Source organism: Polyodon spathula, chromosome 16, assembly GCF_017654505.1.
Source record: "Polyodon spathula isolate WHYD16114869_AA chromosome 16, ASM1765450v1, whole genome shotgun sequence".
NCBI lineage: Eukaryota > Metazoa > Chordata > Actinopteri > Acipenseriformes > Polyodontidae > Polyodon > Polyodon spathula.
In genome coordinates, this window is record NC_054549.1 from 15,563,328 (window position 1) to 15,582,513 (window position 19,186).

General features: G+C 43.8%; 1 protein-coding gene across 6 annotated transcripts in view; it reads right to left on the minus strand.

The window, feature by feature from the left end:
- Positions 1–19,186, minus strand: part of LOC121328355 (vacuolar protein sorting-associated protein 13D-like) — a 63,755-nt gene that overhangs the window by 39,371 nt on the left and 5,198 nt on the right. For 5 of the 6 annotated variants that reach the window (XM_041272977.1, XM_041272976.1, XM_041272973.1 and 2 more), the window contains exons 7-25: positions 17,969–18,073; positions 16,473–16,643; positions 15,948–16,048; positions 15,502–15,670; positions 14,958–15,059; positions 14,595–14,817; positions 13,673–13,852; positions 13,077–13,207; positions 12,603–12,654; positions 12,046–12,225; positions 11,666–11,796; positions 11,055–11,187; positions 8,218–10,500; positions 7,160–7,311; positions 5,389–6,459; positions 4,735–4,825; positions 3,623–3,749; positions 3,348–3,528; positions 501–725 (exon numbers count right to left, since the gene is read on the minus strand). In XM_041272977.1, the coding sequence (XP_041128911.1) occupies positions 501–725; positions 3,348–3,528; positions 3,623–3,749; positions 4,735–4,825; positions 5,389–6,459; positions 7,160–7,311; positions 8,218–10,500; positions 11,055–11,187; positions 11,666–11,796; positions 12,046–12,225; positions 12,603–12,654; positions 13,077–13,207; positions 13,673–13,852; positions 14,595–14,817; positions 14,958–15,059; positions 15,502–15,670; positions 15,948–16,048; positions 16,473–16,643; positions 17,969–18,073 (5,808 nt within the window). The remainder of the gene's footprint in view (positions 1–500; positions 726–3,347; positions 3,529–3,622; positions 3,750–4,734; positions 4,826–5,388; positions 6,460–7,159; positions 7,312–8,217; positions 10,501–11,054; positions 11,188–11,665; positions 11,797–12,045; positions 12,226–12,602; positions 12,655–13,076; positions 13,208–13,672; positions 13,853–14,594; positions 14,818–14,957; positions 15,060–15,501; positions 15,671–15,947; positions 16,049–16,472; positions 16,644–17,968; positions 18,074–19,186) is intronic. The other variant, XM_041272975.1, reaches the window with a different exon arrangement.

The window sequence follows — 19,186 nt, forward strand, 5'->3', positions numbered from 1 at the left end:
TAGTGCCTCACCAAGTTTCAGAACAGTACTGTGATTATTTTCTGTGGAACTATCAATAGATGAAAATGTATCAATTGCCATATTACACCCAGGAGCACGAGAGTGGATGTTGGCAAGCTACCGCCTGGAGGAGAAGGGCCAGTACTGCAGGTTTCAGCTTTGCGCTCACCCGGCAGCTGGCCAGTAGGGGCTGCTGTAGCAAGTTGAGGATAAACAGTCTCTGACGATTTTGCCTTCTCAATCTGTGGGAGTGCCAATACAACACTCCTTTTTAACTGCCTAGTGAAGCCTCTGCACGGCCAGAACTTGCCCTTCTTGTCTCTATGACTCACCCTGCACACCACGTGGTCCTGTCTGTAACAAGCTAGCCACTCAAGGACCCATTTTTGATTTTGACAACATTTTGATTTAGGTTGCTATTTGTTAAATGATAAAGGAGATAAGAAAAAGCAAGCAAGGCATTCAAATGGGACAGGAGATACTTGAGAAAGAGGACTCACCAGAGATGGGAAAAAGGAATGAGCCATGGTAATTTTCTCTACCTTGTCTCGGAGAGAGAAGGTACCCGGCGAGCCCGCATTCAGGAAGCGGTTGCAGACCTGCAGCTTGCCCAGGTTGACCACGATGAGGCGGTGAGAGCGGGAGCTCTCTGGGATGAGGAGGACCGGGGCTCCTGCCTCAATATCCAGGAGGACCCGCGCAGCTCGCTGAGGACGCTCTCGAACCTGGCAGAGACAGAGGAGAGGGGTCAGTGAGGGTGGCACTGTGCTACCATGAGGGAAACGCATCAGCGCTATTTTTGTCTGAACACCCCCTGTGGGACAATGTGAGGGGCATTGCACCTTTTCTTCGTAAACATGAAATAAAATGCTAATTATTTAGACATTAAGAAATGTAAAATATAATCTATTCAAAAAAATAAAACTCAAGACTGATCTTTTTGTGTGTTTAACAAACTCTGTGAACACCTGAAGTAATCATTTTCATGCAAGCCTTCATTACAGAAATCCCACCTTCCTCCAGGCTTGCTCAAAGACTGTGATCCAATGGCAAAACATGCTCATCACTTTAAAAGACAAGTATGAGGTAATGAAGACTTTTTAGGAATTACTTATTTTATGAAGTATGTACTTTGAGCAATGTCTGAGATACACTGGTCAATTTGATTGGATGATACCTACAACTTGACCTAGAGATTAAAATATATACAGGCAAAGGTACCATTACATTTTTCGTCAGGGTTTTGTAAGGACATACTTTAACAAATGGTAAAGCCTTCCAAAGGAATAGCATAGTTTACTGCAAAGTGAATGAGCCACATTTATCCTCTCATCTACCTAAAAAAATGATTAATTAAAGCTTATAAGCAGAAATGAAATATTCCAGGAACTATCAAGACCTAATTCAGCCAGCATAGTATATGTTACTATTGTCTATATGTATTTGATCTGCATCAAAGCACTACAAAAATCAAATACAGCATCCACACTCGGAACATAAGAAGCACCAATCTAGCAGCTCAAAAATCTTTCTAACAGTTATGTGTGCATCACAAAACACAGCAATACACCTTCACTGTTCCTCCCCAGCAGACCCTGTTTATTTCATTATTTAACCAAGAGATTTAACCACTGAGACCGAGGCCTCATTTACAAGGAGGTCCTGTAAAACACTCAGAGTCAATTACAAGTACAAACAACACATTAAAAACATGTGTGGTTCAAACTTAAATCAGCAGCATACAGAGATCCAAGAACAGTATAAAGAAGACATATCTATTTGTTAATGTGGACTGAAGGAGAAGCATTAGCTGGAGGTTCTAAGCAATTCCCAAATATGATCTTTAAACCCAGAGAAAGAAAGATGATCTTCATACCATATGGAAAAAGTTCCACGTCTTTGGGAGTTGACATGCAAAAGATCATTCTTTTGTACGTGTTCGAACTCTCTGAACAGCCAAATTAACAGAATCCTGAGTATAAACTGTAGCCAGTACTTGTCCTGTCTACCTAGAAAAGCTGCCTTTCTGTAAGTTTGCCTTTTGATAACTACGCCTCCTAACATCAGTGCTGCATCTTGTCCTTAATCAGAAAGCAATCAGATTTGTTTCATTTCAAGTATGTTTACAAGATTATTATTATTATTATTTTATTTTTTTACATAATCCATAAGGTTGTTAAAAATCTCAATCTTGTTTTTGAGTTCAGAACATACAGGACTGTAGAACAGAACAAATCCTAGTCCTAATTAACCAGATTTTTGTCAAGCTTTCTAACAGCAATTAATCAAAATCGCTTCAGCTACTTATTGAAATACTTGGTAATGTTCCAGTCTGGTATGTTATCCAGTCTCTTTTCTTGGTTTCACCCTGCTTGTTTTTCCTTAACACTATGTCTTGCAAGCGAATGCTGTCGAACAGGCAGCAGTGTTTTTTTGGTGATGCACTACTGACCCCTGTAGTTCAGACAAGGTAATGATTTAGGAGTTGGAAAATAACTTCCCCGGGGGTATATCACCTTTAAATCTTCCACGTTTAACATTTTTCTTTTCTTTAAATTTAATTTAACTCCTGTTTTTCTACCTAATTTGAATATCATGACAAACAGACAGAGGTCTTTCACCTTTCACAGACATGAGTCTAAGCTCGGGGGGCTTTTGGCTCTAGTTTGTTGCATTGTCTATAATCCATAAATAACGTGATTTAGAGAAAAGAATTAGGGGGATAGAAAAAGCCCTTTCTCTTTCTTAATCCCAACTGAAAGAGCTACATTTATCCAGTCATTACAAGAGAGGCCAGCTAAATCCTACACTGACATTCCTGCGTATGATTCAGCTGCCTTTTGTTATAATGACTGGATAAATGTTACTCTTTCAGATTTTATTAAGATAGTGCTTATTCAAGCAGCCTAATTCTCCCCTCTAAATCACATTTCTCGTGGCTTACAGGCACTGAAACAAGCTGGAGCCAAAAGACCCTCAAATAAATTCTTCTTTCTGCTTCACGTCCAATGAAGGTAAGCTCTAGAAACTGAAGCCCCTGTGTCTACAATATAAGCCCAGTGTAAGCATGGAAACAACCAGCGTCTACTGCCAGTATCTGGCTTTGTCTGGCAGGCTGTAAACTGTGTTAATAGGAATAAAGAAAGGAACAGCTGGTCCTATTTGTGCTAACAGAACACTGTATTTAAAAAAAAAAAAAAAAAAAGTTGAAAGTGCCATAGTATTTATTTATTTATTTATTTTTTAAGTTTAGGTCTTTACTTTGCATTCACTTTTTTTGTTCTCAATTTCTCAGATGCCTGGCTGTGTCCTGCTTGCACAGAAGGGTCTGGGTTCTGGGTACTCACTGCATGGCCCTCCATGGCGGCCCGCTGCCTGCCCAAGACGTCCTGCAGCTGGGTGAAGTGCTGAATGAAGGCCACCACCTCGGCCTGGAAGCGCTGCGTGTGCACGTACTGCACCGACGCCATCTGCAGGCTCACCTTGATATCACACCTTCGCAACAGGCTGGGGTCAGGGAGACCGTACCTGTGGAATAAGGCAGGTCATAAACAAGTTATATTACATTACAAAGCTTAACAGTCCCCCCAGCTACTTAAACTTGACAAAGACAATGTATTACTTGTAGATATCGAAGATCAGTGCCTCGCCCCCTCTAGTGGTGAAACGCTCCCGGTACAGATCTCCATGGGGGGTCAGGTCGCTTAGAGACAGGCTTCCCAGGCTACCCTGCAAAGACAGATCTCCGTCTGGAAAACAACAGGAAATCTGTCACAGATAACATCTAGGCCCAGGGTTAAAAGGGGCCAAACTCTTATGACCCCCTTTAAACAATATTTTGTTGAATTTTTTGTATTTTTTTATTGCAACTGCTGTAACATTTCTATTTAAACAACTCTTGTCATTGAACGCTCTGTTATTTGTACAGACTTGACGTCACATTAGTGTCAATGAGATTCAGTTCAAATAACTAGACCCTTTATAACAGTATAAAACAAATGTCAAAAGAGATTAAAGACAAAAATACTTCTAGTCAAAATGTTTGTCATTCGTTTCTAGTTTATTTCTAAACTAAATGTAAGACCACCGTGTTTTGCCCCTCCCTCCCTTTACTTAACAATTGCCCCGTTTATCTGCACCAATATAATTGTATTCAAGCTATCTATTTGAGGAACTGATTCCAAACTCATCTGTGAATTCTCGACCAAATCTTCGCTGGAATACAGTTGCGGGATATTTTTACTACATTCAAGTTCCTAGATTCAGAAGCAAAGATTCCTCCGAACACCATTAAGTTTGCACATACAGTATGTTTTTAGATTCAAAACAGTCCATTTACAAAAAGGACTGAATCCTGGCGCATGTAAATGTAGTACTGTTTCAAACTGCTTTACTGCTTTTGTGCTTTCTGTTTCTTGAAAAACGGACTGGGAGAATGGTTGTACAGGTTGTCTCTTAGATTGCGAGGATCCCAATTCACAAAAACTGAATAACTGATTGAAGTATTTTGAAGGTAAGCAGGAAGCTTTTCAAGACTGTTGTTAAAGAAACCATTTTGAGGACACTAATTAACAAAAACATTCTTGAAATAACTCATGAGTTATAGCTTTTAGGAATAGGCCCTCAAGCATATTTACACATATTTGGGTTGGGGTTAAAAGAGGTACTGTGGGTCACGGCAGCCTATTCATAATAGAGTGGTGATGTGGAGTGCAGGGCAGGGTTCAGACTCACCAATCATTTCCACATGAGTGGAGAGCTTGGAGACACTGGCCTTGGCAAGCTCATTGGTCTTCTTGTTGAGCACGAGAGACAGGGCATGAACCTGGACAAATACAACACAGCGTACATGAATACTAAGCAGTAAAGCAGATTTCAATTATGTCATTTTTGACAGCTATAGTTATATAGCCCCCCCCCTCCCCCCCACATTATAAAGCTAGCTATAGTCAGGAGCCACAGTTATGAGACCAAGCTAATTGAGTTCCATATTATAAAGAGAATATAAGTACTAGACAAATGGCATTATGGTGCAAATGGGAGCCACGACCAGGCAATCTTATAACTGGTTTTGTTCTATAAAGGGTCGCCTTAAGGTGGGGGGGGGGGGGGCTTCACGGTACCATTATAATTACTGTCTGTGATTCTCGATTAGAATACTCATTGGGCCACCTATAGTAATTATGAGGTCTGGACATATGTCTGTACAACAGCACTTACGCCCCAAAGACTGAGAAATACACAATATTTGCCAGTACTGTCAACAGAGGAAGCAAAAATTAATAATAATTGGAGGATAAACTACACTAAAACTCACCCAATACAATTATAAACAAGTCTGGTATAAATTTGAATTCATTTTCACAGTTGAGTATTTGTAAGAAGTACCTTGAGGTCGAACTTGGTGTTGACCTCCTCTGTTTTCCCCTCTTCCTCCTCTTCATCTTCTTCTGCATATCCTGGGGCGGAGGGGTGCAGCCGGGGGTGGTCCTCAGCTGGGCAGGGAGTGGTTCGGAGGCCGTGATTGTTGGCTGTAGATCCGATCCCAAAGAAATCCAAAATGACTACCCAGGTCTGGAGGGTGATGAGAACATCCAAGCAGTTGAAATCCACGTCCACACTGCGGCCAATTCCTCCGTAGCGACTTTGGAATTCCGCATGATGCTTGTCCACCAGGAGGACATTGATGTGCACCAGGGAGTCATCGAAGGCTGGCATGGGATTGGGAGATGGGGTGTTGTGGGTGGGGGAAGGAGGTGGGGTGCTTGGGTAGGCTGGTTCCTCCTTGTGCTTCCTGCCCATACCTCGGGTGGCAGAGATACCAGGGTGCCTCTGATAAAGCTCAAACACATTTTGGGCTTCCTCCATCTGGGCCGGAAGGGAGCGAGGCATGTCAGGGAACTGAGCATTGGATGATGAAGGGCAGGATTGGGAGAGATACTCCTTGGGGGAGAAGGTAGAGGGTTTGGGGGCTCCCCGTGAAACCATGAGGTGCTTGTATTTGGAATCAGGGTTGGGTTCCAGGAGATCTTCCATAAGGAGGGAGCGGAGGGTCAGCTGGACAGCCAGTGTACAAGGGTGGTCTTTGGAGAATTCCCCTTCTAAGTCCTGGAAGCAGAGGCTGACCAGTCCTTGGGATCCCAAACTGAGATCCGCAGACAGTTGAACCTGGAGCTCTGCTATCTTAAAGGTAGCTTGGATCTGGGTGAATGAGGGAGGATCTCTGGGTGGGGTGAGAGGCTGGGTGGAGGACAGGGAGGAGTAGGAGAGGCTGGTGAAGGTGGCATCTCGTCCGAATAGCCCCCCCTGCGGGTCTGGGAACCGGAGAGGTTTGGAGGAGGAGGGGGTTGGAGGAAGGGGGGTAGGGGACTCACTGAGGGTGACACGTTGCTCTTCAATGAAGTTCAGGTTGTCCAGGGTTTGCAGGACCTGCTCGTACACTGGCTTTGCCAACGACACCTGGTTGGGGATCGCTTTGACATTAATTAAATAAAAAAATACAGCTCAAGACTGTATTTTTATACTACTGCACTATTTAATAAAACTTTCAAACACAGGACCAGAACAATCCCATGCCTTAATTTAATCACACACACACACACATATGTGTGTGTGCGCGTGTGTGTGTGTGTGTGTCTATACACACACACACACACACACACACACACACTGTTTTAACAAGAATAATTATACATAGGAGGAGACAAACATAAGCAGTAGTGTAAGGGACATTTTGAAATGTTGGTCATATTTAAAACAGTCACATGATTTTGTTCAGTTCTAGAAGATCGAAATCTAATTTATTTTTAAACCTAGTGTGAAAAACAAGTAAAATGTGTCTTATTTAAATAAGTGTTATACTGTTAAAGTAATAGATAATATTAGACATGCATTTCCAGAGTGGAAAACTCCATTGACATACAGTACCAGGGTATGTTAGCCAGTGTTTAGTGTAATGCCAGGAAGAGTTGTAGTGGTGAACCAGTACCATCTAGTGTCACAAGTTAGGAACTTAAATGGTTCCAAAAATATATGAATCAGTTATGAATTTATGGGTCATATTGGAACATGGAAAACCCAAGTTCATTCAAGCACTACAAGCTAGTGTTGCTCTAGTGTCATATTATTTCTAGAGGCAGACTGTCAGATGCTGGTTTACCTGCACAGCATTGACAAACTTGCCCTCGATCTTCATCAGGCTGTTGCTGTGAAAGGAATCCTCGCAGGAGAGGAAGGAGAACTCAGAATCCTGATCGATGGGGACCTTCTCCATAGTGAACTGGATAGTGGTATCCTTCAGGATGTGAAAGGCTGGGTAAGACAGAGACAGCGTGACTGCTGAGGAAAATGTCCCTGTATGGGAAGTTCTCTAACCACTCCTATCCACTAACTTCCACACTGCAGTTTCTCCAACACCAAGCTACTCAAACCCACTACCTTCCATGCAACAGCCCAGTCCTTTCTCCAAACCACCAAGTTCCTTAAAACTCACTATCTTCCACACTGCATCCTAGCCTTTTCCTAAACCCCAGAGCTACTCAAATCCATTATCTTCCACTTTGCAGCCTACAACAGAGCCCTGCGCGGGAATATGTTTTTAATCATGCTCCCATCCCCACCCACCAAACCCACTCATTTATGAAAATAAATGAATAAATAACAGACCATTGTATATATATATGTATATCCCATATACATATACAATGGTCTGTTATTTATTCATTTATTTTCAACAGTTTAACAAATGGGATCCAGACAATTCTGGATGTTTTATCAAGTAGGCACCAAAAGAGTAAAACAAATCCTGCATCAACCATGTAACAAAAACATTTCAAATCCCTTTGCTACTGTAATAATCATTACTGTTATATAAGGAGCATACATTGTTTACTCAAAACTCCACAAAATGAAGAAACACAGCCTACTCAGTCAGCAAAACGGCTAGCAAATGATTGCTCAATTTTTACTCATTTTTAAACAAATGTATCCCAAATATCTGACTTGCTATGTTTCCTCTTCTCGACTTTTTTTTTTTCTTATCAAAAATTCCTGTTGCAGGGCTCTAGCTTAGAACCACTGACCTTTCAAACCCACAATCTTCTAAACTCCAGCCAAGCCCATTTTCTACCCCAATACATTTTCCATTGAGGCTGAACATTGAGAATTATATACCTTATCCCTCCCCCTATATCCTCATAATCATGGCTTGCTCCTCACCTTGTTTGCGGAGCAGAGACTCGAAGAAGTCATGCCGGGTGAACTGCGGCTCGTCCTGGTTAGAGATGCCGTTGTGCGATGGGGAGCGGGAGGAGGAAGGGCTGAGGTCTGTGCCGGGGGCCTTGCGGGGGCCCAGCTTGCTGGTGTTGAGGGAGTAGAGCCGGATGTCCTTCACTTCTACCTGCAGCTTCGCCCTCTCCAAACTGCCCTGCCCGGCCACAAAGTTCTGGATGGAGATGCTCCCTAGGTGTCCCACCAACAGCTCAGGGCTGCCAGGCTTTCTGGGGATCGAGACCACCGGAGAGTCTATGTTGACGTTCAGGATGAGCTTGACCATGAGCTCCTCCATGCTCGGCTCTTCCTCCATGCTCGGCTCTTCCTCCAGGGCATCCTCTTCAAAGAGGAAGCCCCCTCGGCTCTTCCTGGAAGGGGTCTCAAAGATGGAGACCATTTCGCTGTACTCGGCTGTCTTTGTGACCAGCACGGTGGACACCTTGCTAGCTGCGCTCTTCAGCATGGAGCGGAAGTTGTCCTCCACTTCATTGGCTGAGAGGCTCAGATCTTTGAGGAATCTTGCCGAGTGGTTGTAATGCAGTGAGGCCATCTGAAGCTGTAGGGAGCATTCCTCCTGGGTCTTCTTAAGGAAATGAAAACTCAGAGCTTCTGGGGGTGTCCCTACAGCATTCTCCATGAAATCCAGCCCCCTGAATGGGGAAACATCTTCCAGATTCCCGATGCTGACTACAAACTGGCTTCGGCAGCCTTCTTGGGCAAGGTCGACCAGCTGCAGACATCCAAGGGAGCCATTGACCTCCAGCCGACTGCCCATAGAAACATTTACCTTTGTGCCACTCATACTTGCCGTGGCAATCTTAATGCACTTTTTTTCAGACCCCAAGAAAGGGCCAGAAGCCACTGTACGCAACAGAAGGACATTCAGCTGGTGGATCTCCATGGTCACCTCTGTGTTCTGGTCATAGGTGGACTGGAAGGTCTCCTGATCGGAAGCATCCACAATTTGGTCATGTGCAGTCTGTTGCAGCTGGAGTGGAGAAATTTGGTCTTCCTTCTCCTTGGGAAAAGACTTCTGGAGGAACTTAAGCAGCTCCACTATCGTCTCAGGGTTGAGGATAATATCAAGGTTGTTGACCTGCATGGAGGTAACCTGCAGGGAGCTGTCCAAGTTCATTGAAGGGCAATCTGAGCTAACAAACTGGTACTCCAGCTTGATGAGGGCCTCCTCATTCTTGAATGCTGTGGAGATGGAAGGCATCTTATCAGAGGCTGACCTAGGAGGAGATTCGTCATGCAGGGTAAAAGTCTTAGTCGGTTGCGAGTTGCGGGGAACTGGGGACTGTGAGCGGCTGTCCCGGAGGCTGCCAGTGGGCACGTCAAAACTGAGGTGCTTGTGAGAAGCCACCAGGAGGTCAAAGTCTGTGCCGTAGGTCTGTAGAGTGTCCACCAGCAGAAGACCATGGACAGTGAGGGACACTTCAACATCATAGGGTCGCTTGACAAAGTGGGCATTTGTGCCATAGACTTTAAGGACAGAGATGTAGCGCCCACCACTCTCCACCCCCAGCTGGACATAATTGATATTGAACTCAGCCAGTAGGAGTCTGGATTCCACTAGGACTTCTCTGGTGTGCTGCTCAAGGGTCATCACACTCTGGGTCAGGTTCATGGCAGAACCTTGCAGCCTCCACTGGCTGTCATCTTTCAGGAAGATCTTCTCATGACGCAAAGTCGAGGAGTCAGCCAATTTGGACATTTCACGCACTTCTTTCTCCCCTGCATCCGCTTGCTCCATGTCAGGGCTATCCAGTTGGGCCAGGCAGTTCCGCAAAGCTGTCAATTTATCCTCATTGATATGGACCTTGAGGTCCGGCAGAGTTCCTGAGAGCACAGCCCCAGGGAGCTGAGGGTCAGAGGTGTAACGCAGCCGCTGCTCCAGCTGGAGAAGGACGTTGAACCTCTCCACCACGTGTGTGGGCCCCACTTCGCTCTCCTGAAGGTTCTTCCAGTTGTCCTTGTGTCTGCCCACCATGATCTGAAGGTCTAAGAATGACAGGGAATACTTCTCGTACAGTTTCCTGCTGTAGTAAAGCCCTCCCTCGCTTCCCGACAGGCTTGACAGGTCAAGGCACTTCCCCTGACCCTTGACCTCGGCCTCGAGTTCGGGGGGTGGAGACCCAGGTGGCGTTGCTAAGGGGGTTGCATATTCGTCATCACTAAGTTCCTCTCCCTCCACAGGTGTGTCCCTGGACTTTACTTTAGAGTCTTCTGTTGAGGAAAGGAAGAAATTCATTCAGAATCAACCAGGAACAAAGTAGTGGTTCTATTGTTTAAAATAGCATTAAAAGGGGTGATATCTAAAACATATTTATTGTTGTGCAGTGGAAGTAGCACATGTTGTAGCAAACATGCATTTTCAATAAAAACTAAATCTTGTACCACACTAGGTTAAAGAAAGATCTCAGTTCATATGGCTTGCCTTTAGGTAGTTTCACCACTCCGTCAAATCATCCTTTCCTGTCATTAAAAATCCAGCGGCCTTTCCCTTATGGTCTGTAGTTAGTGAACAAACTTTGACCAAGGACCATATACAAGGACTGTATAATAGACTACCTGAAATGTAAGCCATGCAAACTGAGAGCTTACAAAACTAACAGAAGTGTATACCATGTAAGATTTCTGGAATAATAACACTATTTATTGAACTGCTGCAGGTGGGTTCCTAATTATGAACCCTACTGTAAATAAATTTTTGAACTTTCCACTTGTACATATGTTATATATACTGTATATGCACCCCTTATTAGGATTTATTCTGCTACCTTGGGAATTTGTGAGGAGAATGCGCCCCAGATCCACCACTACCAACATGGGGTCAGGGGACTGGAAATCATCTGGGAAGACAACCTGGGGGGCGCAGATATCCAGCTTCATGGTCCAGCGCTTACTGTTCTCCTGCACATCCAGACACAGACAGGGCTTAGTTAGTAGGATATGCATGGTACACTGGGGTGGGGAATGGTATCAAGGCACCAAGACTGCCAAGGCATGAGCTCTAGAAATTGTTAGGACCAAGAGACCTGGGATGGACCCTAAAAGATGATCCGCTTAAACAGTCTGAATGTTTTCGTGGTCAAACAGGGTTATATCCACAATCATTCCTGCTCAGTTGTGATCTGTGTAATTCTTTCAATGGTTTATCTATGGATTATGCACACTATAAAGTCTATGGATGTCCATAAGTTACCAGGAAGGACAATAGTCAATGGGCTTGTTATGAATTACAATGTTTTTCAATGATCCTTAAATATGGTATTGAGAGAGCTGGTAGACATGTACAGAAGTTATATACAATGATCTGTGTGGTCTTGGTTGACCAGAAAGAATAGGGGAAGTTTCCAGGGAGGAAACTCCAGTGGAGTTGCTGACTTACAATGAACTCTCCCACCAGTAGCTGGTCGAGGGTTTGCCGGATCTCAGTCTTGGTCTGCATCTTCAGCTTGTTGTACTGCCTCCTGGCCGTCTCTGCCACCCGCAGCTCCAACTCTGACTGGTAGCCAAACCCTGGGGAGACACGGGCCATCAGTCCTGATTTCTTGACACAACAATGCCTCACAGGACAACTAAAGATGAGCCAACTCATCTGTAACAGCAATGTTTAAGCAGGCGCAATATCTTCTTAATGGGATGAGATGTTTGTACCGTTGGGCATAGTTACTAGAAAGTAGGAGCGTTCCCGTAGAGGGACTGGAAACAGATCTCTAGATAACTATGAAGGCAAGTTAATTCAGCTACAGAGTGCTTAGTAGGTACCTGTGGTGTGCACCTTGCCCTTGTAGAAGAAGTCTGTCACCTTCTTGATGGCCTGCTGGTTGTAGATGATGTTCAGTGGGCTGGTGCTGACTTCTAGTCGTCTTTCAAAGTCGCTGTGCAAGGGATTCCTTTCGTAAATCATCTCGAACACAGGGGGCTGCGTGCTCTCTGAGCCAGGGCCTGGGGGGTAGAAAGACACTTAGAAACTGAAGAGAATGTTCTACAAAGGCTTTAAGTTAATTTTGTGGGACTGACATTAGATTACCAATTTCTAGCTCATATGTGACAACCCAGCTTTAAATGAATTGCAAAAAATGCACATACCTTTCCCTTTGAGATCTGTTCCATTTTTCAGTACTGAGAACTAAGAGAAAACGCTTAACCAGCACTGCAGACGAAACCGTAGACAATTCTAGTGGGTTGATAAACAATTTCTTGGACGGATATTTTTACACTGGCAATTACCCAGGTTTTCAGGTAACCTTGCCTATCACTACGTTAGACCCCAAAACTCCACCCCAACACAGACCCAGCACTAGACTTGACAAATGTCTTACCTCTGCATTGGGTCTCCGAACCACTACTATGACCAAAAGGTTGACCAATGCTCTGCAAATAAATAATTTAGAGAATGGTTATTACTGTGTCACTTCAGAGGAGGCTTTTCTCTGTTTGGGTTTCTGTGGGTCTGGGGCTTTGGAAGCGACAATCAACAATCGGCGCTATGTTATCACTAACAAATAAAACACATTAAAAACGGAAACTAATTTGCAAACCCACACATCATACTTCATACTCAGGTTCGCAGATGCTATAGTTTTAAACCCATTGCCTTTTTAATCAATTAAGTCGCTTCTACAGGCTTTGGAGAAGCTTTTGGTGTGAGATGATTATTTGCCCCTGCTCCAGTTAATGTAGAATGGGCATATAGTTTCTATAAGGGATTGAACAGCTAATTCAGTCACGCATCCCTATACCAGAGCTCAAACTGCTCAGTCTCTGCCATAGCTGAGGCACTGTCACACACCTACCGGTTTGGGGGAGACAAGGACAGGGAAGATGGTTCCTTGGGTGGTGAGGTCCCGCAGAAAAAGCCCCCCCAGCTGAACAGAGAGCAGAGAGGAGTCAGTGCGAGGGAGGGACTCCACTCCAATCTTCACCCCTGCAAAAACACACACACAATATTCAGACAGTTGCCCGACATTTTAATAACCACAGGTATATATAGTATATTAGTCACTTTTTGTGGTCCTCGTTCCGTATAAAGTATTTACCTTGTTTGATTATTGAATTGACGCAACAGATTAATTTGTCAATTTTTGCTAATATAATTAGTTTTATTGTATTCAAGTCAAGTGAAACTTGCATTTAGTTATTTATTTAACTTATTTTCAATACTGGCCGAATGTTTGTTTTTTATTTTAAATTAATATTATTTTAGGAATTTAAATTAGTCAATTGACTATATTGGGAACTTTTTATTACTCAATTAAACCATGCAGAATTGATACGAAATCTGTCAGAATAATTGTTGTTGCCACAAAATATCTGAAGTCTCTTGAACTTCTAAACAGGTCAGCTGCTCAAATTAGTTCCAGTTATGCAACATTTCTATGGAGGGAGGTACCTGAGAACTCGAGCTGTATGACACCGGTCTCCCATGGCAATGTGCTCTTCCCGTCCTGGTGCAACAGTGTGACCGCACCCTTCTCAAGCAGGAAGTCGAGCCGAGCGAAGACGCGGTCACGCCGAGTGAAGCCGTTCAGAGTCTGAGAGTCCTCCAGGGGGTCAAAGAGGTCATCCGCACCTGCCAAAGAGACAGAAGCAAGAAGAACCACCATCACAGCCTGTTCTACCCTCACCATTGCATTTTGCACTGCAAACAGGGAGCCAGTTACATACAATCGTCCGTATAAAGTTGTGATAGCTACAAAAAGGGTCAAGGATCATCTCAATATGGAAGGGTCATTCCTGCTCAAGGACGCATGCCCCCTTACGCCAATTTATATATTTTTTTGTTGGAAAGCCTTTGAAACAGTCATTTTTACTACTACCATATGTGGTTTATGTATCAATAGACTGCGAATGGAAGAAATAGTGGTCCGTATGAGTTGGAATTACACCAACCATAGAAAGTTAACCAAGACAACTGGGACTAATATGCCCACTCATAATATAAGTGAGGGAGCCAAGTTAGTCTCATCTGTGTTGCTGGCTAGGATAGCATGATAGTTTAAGCGTTTATACAAAAGGCTTAAAAGTTTTATACATTGTGTGGATTTCTATTAAATCTTCTATCAAGTACGTAAAAACTATAAAGTACATGTATTGAAGCAACTAATGATCATGTAAACAATTAAGAATACTGACTTCTCAGAAGTCTACATGAAAAAAAAGAGTTGTTAAATCTGCTATGGGGCATACATTTCTGTCTTTTAATACCTTTGTACGATAATCCACAAGACATTCATCTACCTGAAAACAAGTGCTTTGCTTGATTTAATTGATTAAGCAACAACTTCCAGCTTTAGAGAAGAGCAAATTCTAACCCAGCAGATCTTCAGGGTTCCAGGACTCTGCCCCAGGGATCATGCTCTCCGTTGGAACACTGCCACCCTCCCCGGTTTGCTGCGGGTTCTCCGAGACTCCATACCAGCCGCCCCATCCCGGGAACCAAGACTGCAGGTACTGGATCATCCCTGTGCTGCCACTCTTCGGGAGTGAGCCAGAGGGAAAGGTGCAGGCTGGCTCCGACATGGGCTCCCTCAGGCTCTGTAACACACAGAAATGAGGCTGGGTCACAAACACTGCTTATATGTACGCCTCGGTTGGGTTTGCACATTTTTTATTTAATGGCAGCGATGAAGACATTATCCCAAACGCTTGTCTTCTTGGATATACATGCTGCTCACCTCTGCCAGCTCCTCCTGCTTGTTTAATCGCTCATGGACGATCTCTCGCAGGATCTTCAACTCCTCCAGACTCTGCTCATCCTCCACACGCTCCATCTCCTCCTGAAATGCAAGGCGGCAGTGGGATAACTTGACAGTTTGCTTTTTTAAGTTATAAGGCACTAGCTAAAAACGGTTGCTTGCATGACTTAGGGGTTCATTTGATCAACCTATACCCCGCCGGCAAAAGCCAAAGCTTTTTCCAGCACAAGAAAATCCAATTGCACTGGCCACTTATTTGGGGTAATCCCTGGATAACAAGTGTAGGTGGTTGATGCAATCCACTGTGATTTCCAGAACATTATAATGCTGTAAAAGAATCCAGCTATGAGTTACCATGACAGGGTATAGGCTGATCAAAGACCCCTAGTTGTAGGGTACTGCATGTCATTGTTGTGACTATGTCCACTTTCAACTTAAATACTGCATGATCATGTGACTAACACCTACTTTGGTAATAACCCATGTGATAGGTCCACCCTCCCCCATGTGCCTGACGTCTCACCTCTTCCTCTAGGCTCAGTACCCCCCCCTTCAGTCTCTGGAAATACAGGTTGGTGTAGAGTAAGGCATCGCGTGCCCGTTGCAGAGAAAATGTCCAGTTCCTGCGGTGCCGCTGCTCCTGAATCTCCCACAGGTTGGCGTTTATGGCAAACATCCACCACTCCCGGCAGCTGCAAAAAGGAGGGCAGTAATTGATGGGTTACAGAACAGGAGTCAGACCTATTTTACCGTGCAGCCTATTTTACAATAACTTACGAGACAACAAAAGAAGACGATGAAAAAAAGAAACTGACTGTACAGCTGTAGTATTACTAATTTTCAAGAGATCTGTTTAACTAGACCAGTTATATCGATCTGGATTGGGACATTGGTTTAACATTATAAGGGTGATGCCTAATGCTTACGCCATATGAATACACACTGTTAACACAGAAGAAATGGCCTCACTTTTTGGTCACTGGGACTTTTGGTCTCCACTTCCTGAAGAGCAGTTCTCTCTCTCTCCGATCCAACTCCTTCAGGAATGCCACGATCTGCTGGTACTGCACCTGGGGATAGGGGAACAGACATCAGCCACAGACTCAAACCCCAGCTTATTCTTTGTTATCGATACCATTTATGACTATTTACTACAAGGGGTGTAAATATACACTATGAGCATGATACAATACGGAATGTGACATGCACGTTATGTATCAAAACACTTAAGGTCCTGATGGGCAGTTTTGTATGACTTGTAACAACATCAAGTGATTTTTTTTGTGTTCAAAAACTAAACTTAAATGATATGCATGCATACAAAATATAAATCCCATTTATCTCCCATTTGGTATCTTACAAGTAGCTATGTGGTGCTTTTGGTCATGTACCATAGCCCTCTATTGCAGTAGGATGTGTCATGTGAATAAAGTACCCCATTTCTTACAGTGAATCCAGTGTATTGAAAGTGCATGGTCTCATTGGCTCACTGACCTGGGACAGTTTGAGGGAGATGGACTCCAGCTGGACCTGTCCCTCAATGCGAGGGGTGCTCCGGGTGCGCAGGGGCTCTTTGGAGATGTTCCGACGCAGCAGGGCTGAGGCACAAACCGGCTCCAGGATGTACTGGTGCTCCCGGCTTTGCATGCAGAGTGCCACTGCCTCCTGGGGACAAAAGAGAGGGAGAGAGAAACTGCTGCTGAGTCTTGTAGCTCCACTCTCATCGTCATTCTCCTGTGCCTTCATTTCTATTGCCTGTGCTTTACTGATTTCCATGCTTTCTAACTGCTTACTGCCAACTAAAATTTACTTCAGAAAAGGTTATTGCCTATGGGCTTCAGCTTACAGCTCACCACTAATATGCTTCCCCACACAAATGACAGTCTCCCTTTAAAATTGATCTGGGTAATGCCACAGAATACACTTAATAATGCAGATGATGGCATAGCTTCTGTTTAATGTCATAAATATTTTGGATGCTTAAGATTAAACGCTTGAAGTTTAACATTTTTGCAATGGTTGTAGTAAATAACCATCATAGGAAACTCTTCATCACATTTTATAAATGACTGCATCATGTATTGTGTATAAGACTATGCGAACAGCATGTAACTGCACATGGAAAATACTGTGAAGAAATATGAAATAAATTGGTCTACATTGAACACTTACTACTAAGTAAACACTAAGGTAACACATATTTGGCTCGCATATTTCTGGGTTAAACTCTAAACTAAGAATACCTCTAATACAGAAGCACCTGCCAACTGATCAACTATTAGCAGCATCCAAGTCTGCTAGATCCACTCCTGCCTATCAGAACTAAAACTGACTTGCATCTTTTACAGGTCAAGGATTCATTCTGCATAACAATCAATCAATTCATGTAAGGGGTAGCCCATATAAGATGCGTGCTACCATCTGTATGCCTGCAATACAGTGCTCTATTTGAAAGTACAGTGAAGTGATCAGGTTTGCTCGTCTCGTAAATCTGGAGTGATTCCAGTCAGATATCACGGGAGCTAATGAGAATAAACTCATGATCGCGTCACAAGGCACACTGTCACGCTTTGCTTAACCGAAACACATGAGTTTATAGTAATCTGACTTTCAGAACATACAAATGGGGTCCCGTTGAAGTGATGGACTGGAAGACAGATAGGCTGTTCTGTTAATTAATCTATGAGGAATTCCATGTTAATGCTCTTAATCTGGAAATAACATGAAGCTGGACGGAGGACCAAACTGCAAAATCAAAACTACTGCAGTAGTTTATGAGAATGTCACAGAAGTAAGGAGTTACATCAAATGATATCCTTGCTCTTCCTTGGTCAATTCGATGCATTCTTTCCTGTCAGTAACCAACCAGATGCAGCCCCTAATGACAGACACGCTTCACAGGCTGTGACGTCCTTGGACTCAGATGAAAGTAAGGTATATAAACGGAATCCTTTCTTTGGCTCTGTCTGGGAGTAAAGGCAGCACCCCACCTGGATCTCTGCAGGGGGAAGGTCCCCCAGCATACTGCATTCCACATCCCAGTACACACTGAACTCCTCGATCTCTAAGTGCTTCTGACGCTGCAGCTTCTGAGCCTAGAGCAGGACAGAGGGGAGAGATAAAGCAAGACGGAGAGATGGGGGCAAAGGAAACAAAGGAATATATCTTTTTTACTGTGGTATAGGGCTTTTCTCAGAATTCTGGAGCTGCTCTTCAGTTCTGGTCACCTGACAGACATTCAAAGTGTCTTTATATCAGTAACCGTCAGTACCCCCTAATGCACTGCTACTGCACAGTGGCTTGCGAAAGTATTCACCCCCCCCTTGGCATTTTTCCTATTTTGTTGCCTTACAACCTGGAATTAAAATTGATTTTTATTTGGATTTCATGTAATGGACATACACAAAATAGTCCAAACTGGTGAAGTGAAATGAAAAAAATAACTTTTTTCAAAAATTTTTAAAAAATAAATAACGAAAAAGTTATTTAGCCTCTAAATAAGATCTGGTGCAACCAATTACCTTCAGAAGTCACATAATTAGTTAAATAAAGTCCACCTGTGTGCAATCTAAGTGTCACATGATCTGTCACACGATCTCAGTATATATACACCTGTTCTGAAAGGCCCCAGAGTCTGCAACACCACTAAGCAAGGGGCACCACCAAGCAAGTGGCACCATGAAGACCAAGGAGCTCTCCAAACAGGTAAGGGACAAAGTTGTGGAGAAGTACAGATCAGGGTTGGATATCCAAAACTTTGAACATCCCACGGAGCACCATTAAAGCCATTATTAAAAAACTGAAAGAATATGGCACCACAACAAACCTGGCAAGAGAGGCCGCCCACCAAAACTCATGGACCAGGCAAGGAGGGCATTAATCAGAGAGGCAACAAAGAGACCAAAGATAACCCCGAAGGAGCTGCAGAGCTCCACAGCAGAGATTGGAGTATCTGTCCATTGGACCACACCGTACACTCCACAGAGCTGGGCTTTACGGAAGAGTGGCCAGAAAAAAAGCCATTGCTTAAAGAAAAAAATAAGCAAACACGTTTGGTGTTCGCCAAAAGGCATGTGGGAGACTCCCCAAACATATGGAAGAATATATTCTGGTCAGATGAGACTAAAATTGAGCTTTCTGGCCATCAAGGAAAATGCTATGTCTGGCGCAAACCCAACACCTCTCATCACCCCGAGAACACCATTCCC